The following is a 19986-nucleotide window of genomic DNA, read 5'->3' on the forward strand; positions in this document are numbered from 1 at the left end:
AGCAAATGTGATCATTGTTATGCTGCAATGCACTGCTCCAAAAATGCAGATTAATATAGTGTATCATTTGTAAAGTCTAAGTTTTGAAAGTGGGAATGTTTGAGAAGTTTGATTCCTCTACAAAATCGGAGACTTTTCATTATATAGTTAGTTTGCAAAATCTGAAAGTTTTTGACTCCGGTGTGCGAAGCACAAAAAGGGAGTCTTTGCATTTAGTGTGTCTGTATGTGATGTGTGTGTGTATGTGTGTCCGTCTCTTCCACTGATATCTCAAGAACCATACATCAGTTTTTGATGAAACTTGGTGCATAGATGCTCTGGGCCAATGCGCAGATTTGATTAGGTTTTGGAAAAAATCCATGCATATTAATTACCTAATTTGCATGATAATTAGCTGATTTTTAGCTGTTCCATGACTATTCCACTGATATCTAAAGAACCACTCATTGGATTTTGTTGAAACTTGGCACACAGATGCTCCAAACTAATGCGCAGATTTGATTAGTTTTGGGTAGAAATCTGTGCAATATTAATTACCTAATTTGCATAATGATTAATCAATTTTCGGCTTTTCCACTGATATCTCAAGTACTAATCATCACATTTCAATGAAATTTGGTACATAGATGTCATAGGACACTGCACAGACCTGATAGTTTTTAGGGTAATATCAGTATATATTAATTAGCTAATTTGCATAATTAATTAATTTTCGGCTTTTGATATTTCAAGTAGTAATCACATTTCAATGAAATTTGGTACATAGATGTCATAGAACACTGCACAAACCTGATAGTTTTTAGGGTAATATCAGTATATATTAATTAGCTAATTTGCATATCTAATTAATTTTCAGCTTTTGATATTTCAAGTAGTAATCATCACATTTCAATGACTCTTGGTACATAGATGTCATAGGACACTGCACAGACCTGATAGTTTTTAGGGTAATATGAGTACATATTAATTACCTAGTTTGCATAATGTTCCACTGATATATAAAGAACCACAAATTGGATTTTAATGAAACTTTTAAAGAGAACTATGCAGAAACCCAATTAGTTTTTGGTAAATATTTATGCTTATTAATCACCTAATTAACATAATTAATTAACACTGATATCTCAATTATTGATCATAACATTTGAATAAAATTTGGTACATAAATGCTCTAGAACAATAGACAGGCCTGATTAATTTTGATTAATATTAATTCTCTAATTAGTATAATAATTCATAATTTTTTTGTTCTGTTCTGTTCATATTAGTTACCTGATTTACATAATTAGTTTTCAGCTTTTCCCACAATATCTCATGTGTCTTCAATACTCTCAGCACACGGGAGTTCTTTCTAAGCTTTCTTTGATTGTTAATTGCAAGAAAATGCGAAATTTCTCTCCAAATTTGGAAAAGCTGTTTTGGAATGTGGGTTTTTTAAAAAGTTTGTAAATCAGAAAATGGAAATATTGTCTTCAATTTATAGATGTTTATCTTAAAATGGGGTAAGATGCTTGAAAAACAAGTCATATGTGATAATTATCTGTTTATGTCTTCTATAAAACTTTGTGAAGGTTTTGAGTAGCCTTACTTAATAACTGTCTTTGCAGCTAGTGATCTTTGTCCTCAAAAATCGTCATATGACCTGTATGCTCTATCATATCTTAACAGTGTATGCACCATAACTTGGGGGAATGTTACTAAAACGATACATGAAATTTGAGATCTATGAATGAATTCTGGCGAAAAAAACAAATTAAATGTGCTGCGAAATGCCCTAAATATCGAGTATAAAACAGGATTTGATGTAGACGACAAACATCCACTTTGCCTGGCGTTATTTCGCCTCTAGGGGGGGGGGCGCTGGACGATGACGTTATTAATGAACATGTCTCGGCCATATTGCTATTTCTATTGTATACACGTATCTATTCTATTCTGGTTTCCACAAACGTTGAATAGCCGTTCCTATGTTTTCGACTTTCCAAGCAACTTTTGCAAATTTGTTCCAGACCTGTTGTTGACTTTCCAACCAGCTTTTCAACCAAATTTTACAAATTTGTTCCTGTGTGTTCGACTTTTCCACCAGCTTTAACAACTTTTCAACCAACTTTTACAAATTTGTTCCTGTGTTTTTGACTTTCCAAACAACTTTTCCACCAACTTTTACACTTTTGTTCCTGTGTTTTTGACTTTCCAACAAACTTTTGCAAATTTGTTTCTGTGTTTTCGACTTTCCAACCAACTTTTACAAATTTGTTCCTGTTTTCGACTTTCCAACAAGCTTTTCAACCAATTTTTACAAATTTGTTCCTGTATTTACAACTTTCCAACAAACTTTTGCAAATTTGTTCCTGTTTTCGACTTTCCAACCAGCTTTTCAATCAATTTTTACAAATTTGCTCCTGTATTTACAACTTTCCAACAAACTTTTACAAATGTGTTCCTGTGTTTTCAACTTTCCAACAAACTTTTATGAATGTGTTCCTGTGTTTTCGACTTTCCAACCAACTTTTCAGTTTTCCACTCAAGGTTCACGATGTTTCTCTGGCCAATGTGTTCACTTCCTACCCAACTTTATAACTATAACAACTTTCCAATCAAACGGTTCTACCAACAACCCATTTTTTGAATGTCTTCAAGACAAACGCTAAAGACTTTCGACTTTCCAACCACCCTTTAACAAATTTTGCACCCAACATTTTCGAATTTCCAAACCACCATTTCCAATCTTTCGCCCAAGTTTTACGTCATTCCAGCAAATTTGTAATTTATTCATTTAGAACAGTACATCCATAAATGGTTTTTCATGCACAGCATATAGATATAAAAAAAAAAACACTGCAAAAATGACGAGAACACAATAAAGAAAAGCATAAATAGGGTACATGTATAAAATAAAATGACTATGAAATAATATGATAAAATTACATTTAAAAAAAAAGACAATAACATAGCAGTCCGAACAAAATGATAAAATGCATAAATGGGGTAAAATACGAATTGACAATAAAGTAGTAAGATAAAATTATACAATATTATTAGCAGCTGTAGCTGCGCGATATTTAAAAGCGCGAGTGTGAGATTTTGAAATATGAAATCGATTTCTGGTGTTGTAGGAATGGATGGCAGAGTTGGAAATGAGAAGGTCAGATAAATATGGTGGGACTAAATATTGCTTGCATTTGTAAACGAGTTTATTAAAGTGTTTAGTTTGTCTGTCTTGAATGGTTGGCCAACCAAGAGCTGATCTTGCAATGGAGACAGGTTCATGTCTTTTCAAGCCACATTGGATGCGTACAGCAAGGTTGGTGATACGTTGCTGACTACTTTTTAGTGTAATGCTGCAGTTAGAATGCACAATGTCACAGTAATCAAGTAGTGAGAATACTGTGGCAGAGATAATGTCCTTGCGAGCTTTCTCAGGAATGCAGCGACGAGATCTTGCAAGGCGTGATAGGCGGAATCTACATGTCCTACGAAGGTAGGCTATATGGTTACACCATTTTAATTCAGGATCCATTCTCAGCCCAAGACAAGTTGCAGATGTAGTTGAGTGAATTGTTTGATCTTTTATAATGAAAATTTTGATGTGAGCAGGTACTTTCTGTAGTTGTTGACGAGTGCCAAACAGCATATACTGATATTTTGATAAGTTGGGTTGAAGTAAATTAGCAGAAAACCACAGTAGAAGGCAGTTACTTTCTTGTTCAATTTCATTGTGAATGCAGTCAAGGTTGGTGTAGGTAGACGATTTGTGGAGATTGAGATCATCAGCGTAGCTATATATTGGTGAAGGAGATTGAAGCCAAGTTGGCAGATCATTGATGTAGATGGAAAATATAACAGGTCCACATACACTACCTTGTGGGACACCAGTGTTGACATCAATGAGCTCGGAGTAATGGCTACCAAGTTTAACACACTGATTGTGGTCAGAAAGGTAGCTACGGAACCAATGTAAGGTTGTGGGATGAAAATTGTAATGCTTGAGTTTGTGGAGAAGAATATCATGATAAAATTCACTACTTTCCGCAAATTTGTCACCAACATTTTTCTCCTTTCAACCACATTTTTACCACTTCTCAATCAACTTTTGTGACTTTAAATCAACTTTTTTGAATTCCTATTTAAAATTTTCATCTTTTTCAGATTCGAGTTTTACTATTTCTCAATCCATTTTTTTGACTTCCTACTGGAATTTTACATCTTTTCGACAAACTTTATAGACTTTCCTACCAATGTTTTACGACTTTCCAACAAAATTTTACAGCTTTGCATCCAACTATCCTGACTTTCTAAATAACTTTTTCTGATTTCCTATTCAACTTGTACATCTCCCAGCAAACTTTAACAAATTTGCAACCAACTTTTTTGATTTTGCAACAAATTTTTACTTGTTTATAACCAACTTTTAATAGGTCAGCTTAACGTTTTGCTCGAGAAGGCTGACAAAACTTTGGCTTGGAAACAATATGCCAACTTTATATTTGATTAGGGATCAAGAGTTTGGCTATTTATTTTTTAGAACTTCATATTCTTCAGGATCGATAGAGGTCAACTCTGAAATGAATACTAGAGAGAGTTCACTTTATATACTGTCAGGGAATCTGTAATGTATTTTACTATGCAAGTTGATTTGACAACATCGCCCTCTATGTGAATTGGTAACTATGCTATTTTTAGATTATGCAAATAAAGCTGTTCTGTACTATTTGGGGTCACCAGAGATTAAAATCAACTTTATCGTTCTGGGAGGACACTATATGTGTTAACTCAATATTGGATTGAATAGAAAATTGAACAGTAGAGGGCGTTTTTTTTTGGGGGGGGGGGGGGTGTATCTCACATCTTTTCCATAGAGCCTTGTGTTAAAATTGCCTTTTTGTCTATCCTGTTTTTCTGCATTAGTTTTGTTTTTTTTTAATTTGGAATAATATTGTTAATTTCACTGGGAAGATTGTTTTGCAGATTTTGTACTGTTTTTGTCTGCAAGGTGTCTAACTAGGAAAGTGTATCTGATTTCTACACTGTACCAATGACAGCAGGTCAACTTGAAATGTTCTGGAAGGAATAATAGATGATGTTCTGACAGAGACAAGAGAGTTGAACTTGATGTTCTGGAAGGAACGCAAGAAGTCATTTTGACTTTTGAGAACACTAAGATTTGATATTCTTGCAAAGACGGTAAGTCAATTTTATGTTCTGGTAGAATCAAACTGATGTTCTAAAAGATAAAGTACCAGTAATTATTAACTTGATTCAAAATCAAGGTTGTCGATAAAAGTTCAATCAACCTATTAGTGTTCAAATTCAAAGAAATTATATGTTGTATAAATAATTTGATGTTCTGACGGGGACACCATAAGCCAATTTGAATGTCTGGCATGGATACTAGAGGTAAATTCAATGTTCTGGCAAGGACACTACAAGTAAACTTGATTTTTACTTGGGACATCATTGAACAGTAAATGACAAATGACAAGCTGTTATTTTTATAACTGTTTTTTTTATATCAGTCATAATAAAATCTCTTTATTGCGACTTTCGTTGGGTTCTGAGTACACAGCTGCTTGAGAAATTTCTCAAAACTTAACAAAAACTGTTGAGACAATAAGAAACACACACACACAGACAAGCATCAGAAACTAAAAAGTTCATTAGTAAAAATAAAATTATAATGTAAATAAATGTTGAAATCAAAGCAAACTAGTGCCTGATAGGACTGAAAAGTGAGGACTCCTGAGTTAATTGGTAAATTGAAACAAATCAAAGATATTTTTTGAGAAATAACAGTAAAGTACAATAGATTCTTGTTTTGTTTATATTGCTTCATTTATATGTGATTTTAATTTTTCTAATTTTTATGCTGATTTGTGACTTGAAGAAAAGACTACAGAACATAGTACACATGTTGAACAGGATCCAAAACAGAGTAGATGTAAAATATAAAATAAAATTCTTGTTTGATCAACACACAATAATATATATATATATGCTATATGATATTTATATATATATATATATATTTATAAAGAATTCTAATGATGTTCTATTATTTGGCACCATATGGTGAACAAGAATACATATGTAAGCAATCATTTAACTAACTGGACGGTTTGATTTGTGTATGAAGGCACACATTGAGTTGTAATTACTATGTTATGTAAAAAAAATCTTGTATTCTACCGGTATATGTACACAAATCTGCTGCTACAAACCCAGCACTTTTCTCATTGTCCAGAATAAGCTACCCATCAATTTATGATGTGATGTCATTGGCAACATCTTTACTGAGCAGAGTGCAAATGATGTCATCACATTCACAGAACAATGTAGTGATGTCATTGGCATTGCTTTCACAGAGCAGAGTGCAGTGATGTCATTGGCGTCAACTTTACTGAGCAGAGTGCAGTGCAGTGACCTCATTGGCATTGCTTTCACAGAGCAGAGTGCAGTGATGTCATTGGCATTGCATTCACAGAGCAGAGTGCAGTGATGTCATTGGCATTGCATTCACAGAGCAGAGTGCAGTGATGTCATTGGCATTGCATTCACAGAGCAGAGTGCAGTGATGTCATTGGCATCACATTCACAAAGCAGAGTGCAGTGATGTCATTGGCGTCAATTTTACTGAGCAGAGTGCAGTGCAGTGACGTCATTGGCATTGCATTCACAGAGCAGAGTGCAGTGATGTCATTAGCATTGCATTCACAGAGCAGAGTGCAGTGATGTTATTGACATTGCATTCACAGAGCAGAGTGCAGTGATGTCATTGGCATTGCATTCTCAGAGCAGAGTGCAGTGATGTCATTGGCAACATCTTTACTGAGCAGAGTGCAAATGATGTCATCACATTCACAGAACAATGTAGTGATGTCATTGGCATTGCTTTCACAGAGCAGAGTGCAGTGATGTCATCAACTTTACTGAGCAGAGTGCAGTGATGTCATTGGCATTGCATTCACAGAGCAGAGTGCGGTGATGTCATCAACTTTACTGAGCAGAGTGCAGTGATGTCATTGGCATCACATTCACAGAGTAGAATGCACTGATGTCATCAACTTTACTGAGCAGAGTGCAGTGGTGTCTTTGTTATCACATTCACTAAGCAAATCAGAGAGAAGTCAATGCCATCACTTTTATGGAGCAGAATGAAGAGATATTATTGGCAATGCCTTGACAAAGTAGAGTGAAGGGATGTCATCACTTTTACTGGGCGGAGTATTACATCCACAGAGGAGAAGGGAAAGCCACAGTCATCAATTTTACAAAGTGGTGAGCTAAATGTCATTGACGTCACCCCTTCACAGAAAAGAGAGGGTAATGTCATTGGCATCAATTTTACAGAGCACGGGGGAGTGGGGGGATGTCATTGAATACGAAGGACAACCTGACAGACAATGATTCAATGTCACTCTGCAATTTGATCATTTAAGTTGTCTTCAATTTTTGGACAAATGAGTAAAAATATTGAAATTAAGAAATACTGGTATATAACAAGACAGTACTGATAAAAGAGCATAAACATACAGGGTTAAACACTAGCGAACACATTGTCAGAATGCAGGGAGAAAGAAAGATAGTAAACACATGGAATTATCCAAATCTAGACACTCATGTTATGATATTATTCATTTATAGTATATAAATGAATCGCATTAAATGTCATTTAACCCTTTGAGCGCCAAGAAGTCAACTTTTGTTATTATTCACAAAATAGTTCTATATGTGCATATTAATTAGGTAATTTGCATATCATTAACATTTTGAGTGCCAAGTAGTCAACTTTTGTATATAAAACCCACATAATTTTTCATTTTTGTACCACAATTTTTATCAAGACTGGTAGCCAATGGACAGTGGGGTCCATTTATTCTAAAATTTTCCAAATTTAAAAAAAAAAATACAAAATGGCAAATTGTTGGAAGAACATTTTGACAGGAAAAATTATGGCGCTCAAAAGGTTAATAACAGAAACTGTACCATCTGTAACACTCCAAATTCTGAGTTTGTTCATTTGTAATACATTCTGAAGAGTTGAATGCTGAATAGAAATAATGATATAATCTAATAAGATGGGAGAGATGTATAACATATAATGTAATATAGTACGTTATTATTGTGAATATAAAAAAAAAAGCTATAATTTTCGACTTTTCCACCCCTTTCTATACTACCGGTAACTTATTTATTCGTGATTGTCAGATCATTATGCAAATAATCTCATTAATTATGCATTAATTCACTTCCAAAATGATGTATGTTGCATTGTGGGAAAGCCGTATATAGTATTTGCTATGTATGCATGTATGTAAGTAGCGTCTATAAGTTGTTACATGTAGCTTTAAAGATGCAATATGGACTGAAAATGTAATTTTTAGTATTATTGTTTGAAATTACATATTGATGAATACATTAGATTATGATTAATCATGAATTGAAAAAAATGTTTTTGTAGCTCACAGCTGAGTATTTGTTTGATAAACCAATGATATCTTTGTAATTTGCATATGCATTGGTTGTTTTGATAAATACAATAACAACCACTGCACATGCCTATTTGTGTTTTTGATTTTTCATCTAACAAATACTTTTGCATGTTCTACAAATGCAACATTTTTAGTTCATGACAAATAACAATCTGATTCGATTTACAGTATGGAGTATCAAAATATATATTAAAAAAAAAATGTTTTCTTCTACTTATATAGCATCTTTAATTTTCTAATGTACGATGAGAAATGATTGGAACAGGATCTTTAGTATACAACACAATAGAAAGCTGTGTAATAAACAGGATAACTCTTTGAATGCTAATTTCACTTTTTGCAATATAAACCTGCATAATATTTTTCTATTTATATTCAAAAATGTTGATAAAAATCTGTAACTAATTAGAAATATGTCTAATTGGTCCAAAATTAAAAAAAAAATAATAATAATATAAAAATACATAACAAAATTTAAAATGTTGCACTGAAATTTTGGCGGGAAAAGTGTCGGTGCTCAAAGGGTTAACATTTTGCACCTGAATAATGTTTTCTCCAATTTTGTGAGTAGGATTTTTTAAATGATGTAATTGTGAAAATTACTAGCATGGAAAATGGAATAATTTACATATTGGCATATTGTGCAGGTTTTTTTTTTTTTTTTAAATTTTTAAAAATGTACCCATGATGCATTGCAAAATTAAAAGCTTTGAGCATTGCCAAATAAATAGGGCTGCAATAGTACTGCTAATAAAAAAACACTTGATTTCTAAAAAAAAAAAAAAAAAAACATTTGTATTTACAAAATAGATATTTTTTATATTATTATTATTATTATTATTATTAACAAATAATTGGCAATTTTTTCACAATTTACAGATAATAAACTTAGCTATGTACACTGGTTCAAGTAATTTCTACCGGTACTTTAAGGGAATGTTAAAATAAAAAAAAAATCCTTCTGTTAAAATTTCTTTTAAAATTTTCTTGAATTATTAAAAAAAAGGCTTTTTCACTTTACTTCAAAATATTATAAATTGTAATAATGTTGCAGCATATATCAAACTTTCACTAGCATTGACAATTAAATATTCCTCACAGAGTACCAGGCCTAAAAAGACATCTGTGTGTTACAAGGCCCGAGACATCTGTTTCACAATTAAAATTGCACTTCAATCTAAATATCCAAAGGTGGTTGGTGAGATTCGATTGCATTATAACGTATAACAAAGTACCTAATTTTGTTGGGGCTAGAGCAGCATTTATAAATGCATTTTGTAAATATTGCTTCTAAAATATATACGGTTTCTATGCATGGAGTCATTGGTGCAACCTGTAGTATGAAATCATACCTAAAATCATCATTATGTACAATAATTATGGTTGCTATGACTACCCTATTGAGCTTCGTGCTAACAACCATTTAAACACTTTTGTGTGTTTTTTTTCTTCCTACTTAATAATGGCAGTCTATTATGATATAAGACATCATACAGAATATGATCTGAATTAAAAATATATTAGTTTTCATAAATTATATGCAGCTTCAGTCCATGGCTCCACTCAGCAATAAGGGTGCCACGCTGTATGTAATATTACGTGGCGATCTTTTTAAAAGTTTATCTAATTTTGTTATACCCCAATCATTTATATAATAAATAAGAGATTGGTATCAACCAATTTCAGGTTATTTTTGATAAAAATAATATGTTCATCCCAAACTACCAAGCTTTCTTAGCAGTGCGGTGCGATTTCCCACTATCGGGTTTCTTTACACCACTGCTCTCTCCACTGCGACCACACTGTTCGCTTTTTGGCCGTCCAGCTACTATCACAGCGCCCTTTGTCGATTTATTTGGCTGTTCAGGCACACTGACTCGGCGTCGTTTACAATCGATATTCACAGTTTTAGTTTTAACTTGTCCTTTACAAGCAGATTTATGTTGAACAGTATTTTTTTTCCTCATTGCATATACATCTGTCCAGTATTTCACAAGATTTTCTTCTTCCATAGCGAGATGATCCAGTACTTCAAACTTTGCGAGTATAACATCAACAGCTGGATTCAGACTCTGAAGTATGTCAGTCATCTGTTCAGGGTCCCACCAACGTTCCATGTATAGAGACTGAAATCCTGAACTTGAACCTGCAGAAGATATGCGCGAAGACTGACGAGTACTACACATGGAACGTGTAGACCGTGATGATAATGACTCAAAGCCGCGGAATTTCACCTTTGGACGGTATTGCTAAGTGAATAAAAGGCAAATATGAATAATGTATTAAAATCTATTTTGATGCAAACAAACTATGTGAGCCCTTTTGTGTGCAGATTGCATAGGACTGTCAGCATGGGAGTTATGGTAACTTTCACTGGTTGCCTAGAGAGTCAATTTGACATTTATTGTGTACCTAGAGGGTCACAGTAACTTTCACTATGATCATGGCATGGCTTAGAGAGTTATTGTCACTTTTGTGACATTTTGTTTCCATGAATGGTCTGAAATTTTTAAATCAAGCAAATTGGCAGCAATAAACTTTGTGAATAAACAATCATGAACAAAGTCAAAATAAACATAATTCACCTTGACTTTCGCAATTCCAACCATCTGTTTGAATCTTTTCATCATGAAATCAATCATTTCATAATCTTGGAATTCCAGTGTGTGTCTGGTTGATCTTCTCTTAGACACCTTATAACTATTAATCATGATGGCTGCAAATAAAGCGGCTATGATCACGCAGAAGATGAACCAGAAGAACGAGAAGATAAATGGTGTTAAAATCGGGTAATACTGGATACACAGATCGATGTTAATTGATGGTCCTCTCATAAGTGCTAGCAGGAATCCCATTCCTGCATCCAACCTGTGTAAACCCCAAATCAATGACCCGTATACCTGTGAAAAAAACCACAAATATAGTCAGAATTTGAGGTGGAATTTATATTAGCACATTATTTTTGAGATCCCAACTTGTCAGAATGTAATAAAATTTCATGTTAACCAAACATAACGCAAAGACAAAGCAATGTATGTTTTATGACCAACGTAATAGACAAACATAAAATCACTATGAATTTCTTTGACCAATGAGAAGATAAGAAAAAAAAATCAGTGTTTTTTTGACCAATCAGAAAGCAATGACAAATCAATTTCCTTAGCCAATCAGAGACAAGGATAAATCAGTGTTTATTAACCAATAACAAGGCAAGAACAAATCAAACTACAAAGAAATTTCTAAGTTATAATTCTGCAGCATCAAAAACCCAATAAATGATACTTCATAACTGTAAACACAACGATAACAAATGACTCAATACATACCAAGTAGGTGAGCTGGACATATGCCCAAAGTACAATCACAAATATCATTGTACAGCAAAATAAATATCTACCGGCCTCAGACATAGTTCTTGAGAACGTTGACATCATTCGATTAAAACGGAGCAGTCGTAACAACTGGAGAGAGACAATCAGGGAAAATCTTGTTTTTAAAAATATACAGTATTCCATATATGCTCTATTAGAAATACATCTCTAATAGAAACTTTATTTTTATTTATTTATTATTTTATAGATATCAAATGAGGATTTTAATATCATTATTATTATTATTATTATTATTAGACCACATAACCCCCCCAAATTTGTACTTATTGTATACTGGGACAGAATCATTAATATGTGACTTATTTTGACCATAGATACACGTCTGTCTTTTTTAAGTGTATGTGCTACTACTAGAGCAAATATGGTACACACAACTGTGAAATTTTAAAGGAAATATGTGACTATTTTGGATGACATCAAAACATTCAGGTCAGGCATCAAGCAAATAGTTGTCACGGCAACAGAATGCATAATTATGCAACTCGCCTTAAAGATAACTACTAACAGTATAATGGTATGGTTGTCATGGTGATGGGGATGCATACTTAATCAACTCACCTCAAGGATAACTACTAACAGTATAATGGTATGGTTGTCATGGTGATGGGGATGCATACTTAATCGACTCACCTCAAGGATAACTACTAACAGTATAATGGCATGGTTGTCATGGCGATGAGAATGCATAATTATCCAACTCACCTTCAGAGTAACTAATAACATTATAATGGCATTTAGTGTATTAACAACTTCAATGTAGTAGACGGCACGGTAGAAATTAGTGAATCTAACAGGATGTGCAAAGTATTGATTGATAACTTCAGCTGTATATACTTGTTGATAGATGTACATTCCAATGGAACTTAGACAGAGTATGATAATAGCCAGATCTATCCAGTGCCACAAAGATGCAAAATAACTCAACCCAAGCTCCTTCATGTTGAGGATTTCTCGGATGATGAAATAAACCATAAATATGCCTAAGAGCATCTGTAAATAGAGAAGTATACCAATATTCAGTAATTTGACTATTTAAACAAAACTACAAATTTCTTACTTTTTCAGTGATAGAAAACTATAAAGCAATTCTTACCATGAAGACCGTGGAAGCACTGATTTGTCCTGAATAAGTCAGGTTAACAGTCATTATCGAAGATGATGGGAAAGCTCCACCTATTGGGTTGAATAAAATTGCATTTAATGAAGTATATCAATATATGCTGTCAGTGCAGTATCAATCTACTACGCTGTCAGTGCAGCAGTGTCTACTACACTGTCAGTGCAGCAGTGTCTACTATGCTGTCAGTGCAGTATCAGTCTACTACGCTGTCAGTGCAGCAGTGTCTACTACGCTGTCAGTGCAGTATCAGTCTACTACGCTGTCAGTGCAGCAGTTTCTACTATGCTGTCAGTGCAGTATCAGTCTACTACGCTGTCAGTGCAGCAGTGTCTACTATGCTGTCAGTGCAGCAGTGTCTACTAGTCTACTACGCTGTCAGTGCAGCAGTGTCTACTACGCTGTCAGTGCAGCAGTTTCTACTATGCTGTCAGTGCAGTATCAGTCTACTACGCTGTCAGTGCAGCAGTGTCTACTATGCTGTCAGTGCAGTATCAGTCTACTACGCTGTCAGTGCAGCAGTGTCTACTATGCTGTCAGTGCAGTATCAGTCTACTACGCTGTCAGTGCAGCAGTTTCTACTATGCTGTCAGTGCAGTATCAGTCTACTATGCTGTCAGTGCAGCAGTGTCTACTATGCTGTCAGTGCAGTAGCAGTCTACTACGCTGTCAGTGCAGCAGTGTCTACTATGCTGTCAGTGCAGTATCAGTCTACTACGCTGTCAGTGCAGCAGTGTCTACTATGCTGTCAGTGCAGTATCAATCTACTATGCTGTCAGTGCAGTATCAGTCTACTATGCTGTCAGTGCAGCAGTGTCTACTACGCTGTCAGTGCAGCAGTGTCTACTATGCTGTCAGTGCAGTATCAGTCTACTACGCTGTCAGTGCAGCAGTTTCTACTATGCTGTCAGAGCAGTATCAGTCTACTACGCTGTCAGTGCAGCAGTGTCTACTACGCTGTCAGTGCAGTAGTGTCTACTATGCTGTCAGTGCAGTATCAGTCTACTACGCTGTCAGTGCAGTAGTGTCTACTACGCTGTCAGTGCAGTATCAGTCTACTACGCTGTCAGTGCAGTATCTGTCTACTACGCTGTCAGTGCAGCAGTGTCTACTACGCTGTCAGTGCAGTATCAGTCTACTAAGCTGTCAGTGCAGCAGTGTCTACTACGCTGTCAGTGCAGTATCAGTCTACTATGCTGTCAGTGCAGTATCAGTCTACTACGCTGTCAGTGCAGCAGTGTCTACTAGGCTGTCAGTGCAGTATCAGTCTACTACGCTGTCAGTGCAGTATCAGTCTACTATGCTGTCAGTGCAACAGTGTCTACTACGCTGTCAGTGCAGTATCAGTCTACTATGCTGTCAGTGCAGTATCAGTCTACTACGCTGTCAGTGCAGCAGTGTCTACTACGCTGTCAGTGCAGCAGTGTCTACTATGCTGTCAGTGCAGCAGTGTCTACTAGTCTACTATGCTGTCAGTGCAGCAGTGTCTACTATGCTGTCAGTGCAGTATCAATCTACTACGCTGTCAGTGCAGCAGTGTCTACTACGCTGTCAGTGCAGCAGTGTCTACTATGCTGTCAGTGCAGCAGTGTCTACTACGCTGTCAGTGCAGTATCAGTCTACTATGCTGTCAGTGCAGCAGTGTCTACTATGCTGTCAGTGCAGTATCAGTCTACTACGCTGTCAGTGCAGTATCAGTCTACTACGCTGTCAGTGCAGTATCAGTCTACTACGCTGTCAGTGCAGTATCAGTCTACTACGCTGTCAGTGCAGTATCAGTCTACTATGCTGTCAGTGCAGCATCAGTCTACTATGCTGTCAGTGCTGCAGTGTCTACTATGCTGTCAGTGCAGCAGTGTCTACTATGCTGTCAGTGCAGCAGTGTCTACTATGCTGTCAGTGCAGCAGTGTCTACTATGCTGTCAGTGCAGCAGTGTCTACTATGCTGTCAGTGCAGTATCAGTCTACTACGCTGTCAGTGCAGCAGTGTCTACTACGCTGTCAGTGCAGCAGTGTCTACTACGCTGTCAGTGCAGCAGTGTCTACTATGCTGTCAGTGCAGCAGTGTCTACTATGCTGTCAGTGCAGTATCAGTCTACTACGCTGTCAGTGCAGCAGTGTCTACTACGCTGTCAGTGCAGCAGTGTCTACTATGCTGTCAGTGCAGCAGTGTCTACTATGCTGTCAGTGCAGCAGTGTCTACTATGCTGTCAGTGCAGCAGTGTCTACTATGCTGTCAGTGCAGCAGTGTCTACTATGCTGTCAGTGCAGCAGTGTCTACTATGCTGTCAGTGCAGCAGTGTCTACTAGTCTACTATGCTGTCAGTGCAGCAGTGTCTACTAGTCTACTATGCTGTCAGTGCAGCAGTGTCTACTAGTCTACTATGCTGTCAGTGCAGCAGTGTCTACTAGTCTACTATGCTGTCAGTGCAGCAGTGTCTACTATGCTGTCAGTGCAGCAGTGTCTCCTACTTACTTGAAGCGGGGAATTCCACAAGCAATGTTAAGACACTGTACAGATTCACATTACTATTGTAGACTGTAAACTCTACAAACACAGCAGATGTCCTGATAAAGAAAAACAAGAGGATATTAACACAATATCATTGAACACAGTATCAAAACAAATATATTTATTTTATTTATATGGGCCTATATTTATCATTGGTAAATATAGTTCAAATATTTTATTCTTAAAACGTAGCTTCAACTAATATATAACACACATAATATTTAAATTCACATTCACATATAAAATATAGCATTAAATGTTTCCAAAACCAATGAATTTTCTTGAACAAAACCAGATTGTTAGTTTCCTTCTCGAATTGTTAGTTAGATGTTGAACTATATTATGAACATTATGATAACTATATTAAATTAACTAAAGCGTCGCCAATATTTTGACTATTAATTAATACATTACTAGTATCAAAATCAAAGTCACTCACCACCTATCAATCCATTTATTCGCTAGTAAATAGTTCAGTACGTCTAATGTTTCATAGTATGTAGTCCCAAGATGTTGTACGTATCCGCCTCCATCGTATGTGTTAGTGTACCCTTTAAACGACATACTGAAAACAAAATAAAAATGATATTATTAATATAACAGAACAATTTTGATTTGCGTTATGTCATCATCACCTCATGAAATAACCCAAATGAGTCTGTTGTCAAACTCTACGGGCATATTTATAATTTTTGTGGCATTAAAATAAGTTTACAAGTAGTAAACTTCCTTCGGTTTCATAAACAAGCTGCCTGTCGGCTGAGATAGCTCCGCTGTTAGCAATGCCATTTCAATTAAAGAACTGAAGATATCATTAGAAAATGAACAATATGTATAGAACATTGTATCAAAGCAACCAGACTTGCTGTTTTCAACAAGAATTTGAAGATACCGGTATCACAATATGAACAAATCTGAGGTACCTATATTTATAGTATCAAAGCAATCAGACTTGCAGTTTTTAACAAGAAGTCGAAAATAAATAGATTTTTACCAAAAATGACAAAATATTCACCAAAATTAGAGAATTAAAGATATCACCATGAAATGAACAAATCTAAGAGAGGTCTGCCCAAGGTACATTGTATATACACACCAAGCATCAAAGCATTCAGGCTTGTAGTAAGAAGTCGAAAAAGTAAAAAGTTGACACGGACGTATGATCCATTTCATGCATTGATCAACTCTCTATGGTTACATCAGTTCTATTTTTAGTACGATCTTGTAATCATGATGAACGCCGTTTAAAAGATTCTTGAATTTGCGCTGAGGCTACCAATCAAATCTAGGCATATTTGTATCTTACCCATCAAGTTGTTCTTCGGTCTGGTAAAGCCATGTCTGATTAGTGGTGCTGTCGTAAGTCCATCCTTCATTGTAGTTGTTTGTATCCATATTGTCGTCATCAATACACGTGTCATGTAAGTCAGCATCACTGTATTTGCTATATATCGCACAACCAACTGCAAATGAGAGATGAAAACAAGAGTCATAATTCAGACTGGCACATATTACAGCATCACTGGTTTGAATTTCTTGCCAAACACCATGGACGTATCTGACGGATAATTGCAAAACAGATCATTATCTCATGTGTAAAGGCATTGCCTGGTCACTGGTAGCATAGTGGTTGTTGCATCAGACTCATGATCGGTAGACCCAAGTTCAAATTCTACCTTAGGCTGAACACCTAAAGGATCAACCCTTACCCTGGATGAGTGTGCCACAGACTCAATGGGAAGGCCAATTCCACTGGTCGAGATTCATTCACTAATGAATGCGACTTTGGGGGAACCTTGGTTAAGGTTCACAGGTGCTTGTGTTCGACCGAGCCCGGTTGACGCCAGGATAGTGCAGTAAATTGCCATTTGATAAAGGGATGGCCACACAGCCCTGTCATGTGTGTAGTCCCAAAACATGAGTATGGCTTCTGTGGCAAAATGCACTATATGTCAGCACTTGCAACTTGCACATAAAAAAAAAGTCAGAAGATACAACAGTGACATTCAATGTCCAGAACTGTTGCCTGGCACAAAAAACATTTTAAAAAAAAAAGGCATTGCCCAAATGTTGTATTTTAGGGTGGCATTAGATTAAGTTAGTAATGAGCAAAATGCCTGTAAACTTACCAGGCAGAGTTCTGAGTTGTCTCAGTCTAGCCACTCCTATTGGAAACCCATATGTATAACCTTCTTCAGGATCAAAGGGGTCTAATTCCACTGAATGTAACCCTCTGGCCAAAATATTCTTTGACCAAATCCAAAAATCCTCAGCTCTAAAAACAAACAAAAGACAGAGAGCTAAATCATAGCTAAAATGTCTGTAGCATACGTTGTTCCCAGCAAAACTAGACATTTAATAATAAATGAATTGAACATCTATATGTATACACTACAATAGTGATTGGACAGATTGTCAAAGGTCTCAATGTTTGATATCAACACAGAGGTCTGGAGCATTAGTAAGTGAAAATAACTTAGGTTCTGTCTCAGACAACTAGTCAACCGTTGCCACTATATATACAAATTAAAACACGTACAATTTTTGTCATATTTTACCTTAAATTTCAATCAAGCCAATTGAAAAGCATGTTCATTTGGTCCACATTTATCAAAAAAGTATAGAAAAGTTTGCGCCAAAATGTTTGCAGGAGAAATTATAGTGCTCAAAAAGGTTAAACACAAGATCAATTCTCTAAAGTTTAGCATCAAGAAAAGGCCTCCTCATTCCTTTCTATTAATAAGATCATTCAACCTTTAAAGAGCTGAGATGGCTTTTTTACTCTGTACAAAATACATTTTTGCAGATATATCATCATTTTCATGGCTGTTACACCCTTTTTTTCATAAACTTTGTTTAGTGAGCATACTTTCTTATCTGACTTTCGTAAGCAACAGCATGAAATGGAGCCACATTGTTTCACTCAAATAAATCTGATGATATTTTGTAAGGGTTGTCTAACACATTAAAACAGTACTTACACTCTAATGCTCAGGAAATCTTTCTTGTACTCATAGTCATATCTGGCAGTTACGTAGGTGTTATTCAACTTCAAAGTTTGGGAATACTGCACGGTTTTATTATTTGCTGTGAAATTGATCAATAAAATCAAAGACAAAAACAGAACCCAGACGATGAACTGTCGCAACAATGTATACATCATGTTGATCTTTTTGGCTTCCTCCTTGGCCTGAATTAATGCGTATCCTCCCGGTGGTCGAATACTGCGATGCACTCCTTCCATGTTCTCGATAATATGATTGTCAATGACTTCATCATCACCATAGTCATCCAACGGCTTGCGTAGAAGTGCTCGAAACACTGATATGAATAACACCTGAAAGAAATAATAAAGAGTATTATAATTGCATAACATGTCCACATATTGGTACACGTCTATGTATTGGTACATTTCCATGGTGCACGTCCACATATCGATGTTGACATATTGGTACACATTGACATCTACACAGCCACACACATTCGAACATCCAGAAATGTCCATGTATATTGGCACACATCCACATATCAACATCCACAAATCGGAACATGTCCACAGTACATCCATGTATCAACACATACATATCAGTACACATTCAAATATGGTGCACATCCACTCATAAACAAACACACATGATTGTCCACATATCGGTACATGTCCATGGTGCACGTCCACATATTAATGTTGACATATTTGTACACATACTCACATTGACATCTACATAGCTGTACACATTCAAATATCAGTACATGGCCATGTATCAGTACCCATCAGTACATGGCCATGTATCAGTACCCATCAGTACATGGCCATGTATCAGTACCCATCAGTACATGGCCATGTATCAGTACCCATCAGTACATGGCCATGTATCAGTACCCATCAGTACATGGCCATGTATCAGTACCCATCAGTACATGGCCATGTATCAGTACCCATCAGTACATGGCCATGTATCAGTACCCATCAGTACATGGCCATGTATCAGTACCCATCAGTACATGGCCATGTATCAGTACCCATCAGTACATGGCCATGTATCAGTACCCATCAGTACATGGCCATGTATCAGTACCCATCAGTACATGGCCATGTATCAGTACCCATCAGTACATGGCCATGTATCAGTACCCATCAGTACATGGCCATGTATCAGTACCCATCAGTACATGGCCATGTATCAGTACCCATCAGTACATGGCCATGTATCAGTACCCATCAGTACATGGCCATGTATCAGTACCCATCAGTACATGGCCATGTATCAGTACCCATCAGTACATGGCCATGTATCAGTACCCATCAGTACATGGCCATGTATCAGTACCCATCAGTACATGGCCATGTATCAGTACCCATCAGTACATGGCCATGTATCAGTACCCATCAGTACATGGCCATGTATCAGTACCCATCAGTACATGGCCATGTATCAGTACCCATCAGTACATGGCCATGTATCAGTACCCATCAGT

General features: G+C 36.1%; 1 protein-coding gene across 1 annotated transcript in view; it reads right to left on the bottom strand.

The window, feature by feature from the left end:
- Positions 1-5486: 5486 nt before the first annotated feature.
- LOC100368847 (polycystin-1-like) overlaps positions 5487-19986 on the bottom strand; it is a 62380-nt gene continuing 47880 nt past the window's right edge. The window contains exons 27-36 of the mRNA XM_078013107.2: positions 18492-18847; positions 17640-17785; positions 16817-16973; positions 15950-16075; positions 15475-15566; positions 12975-13054; positions 12584-12871; positions 11816-11950; positions 11075-11389; positions 5487-10738 (exon numbers count right to left, since the gene is read on the bottom strand). Coding sequence (XP_077869233.1) covers positions 10211-10738; positions 11075-11389; positions 11816-11950; positions 12584-12871; positions 12975-13054; positions 15475-15566; positions 15950-16075; positions 16817-16973; positions 17640-17785; positions 18492-18847 — 2223 coding nt within the window. The 3' untranslated portion in view covers positions 5487-10210. The remainder of the gene's footprint in view (positions 10739-11074; positions 11390-11815; positions 11951-12583; positions 12872-12974; positions 13055-15474; positions 15567-15949; positions 16076-16816; positions 16974-17639; positions 17786-18491; positions 18848-19986) is intronic.

This window comes from Saccoglossus kowalevskii, chromosome 8, assembly GCF_978046115.1.
Source record: "Saccoglossus kowalevskii chromosome 8, keSacKowa6.1, whole genome shotgun sequence".
NCBI lineage: Eukaryota > Metazoa > Hemichordata > Enteropneusta > Harrimaniidae > Saccoglossus > Saccoglossus kowalevskii.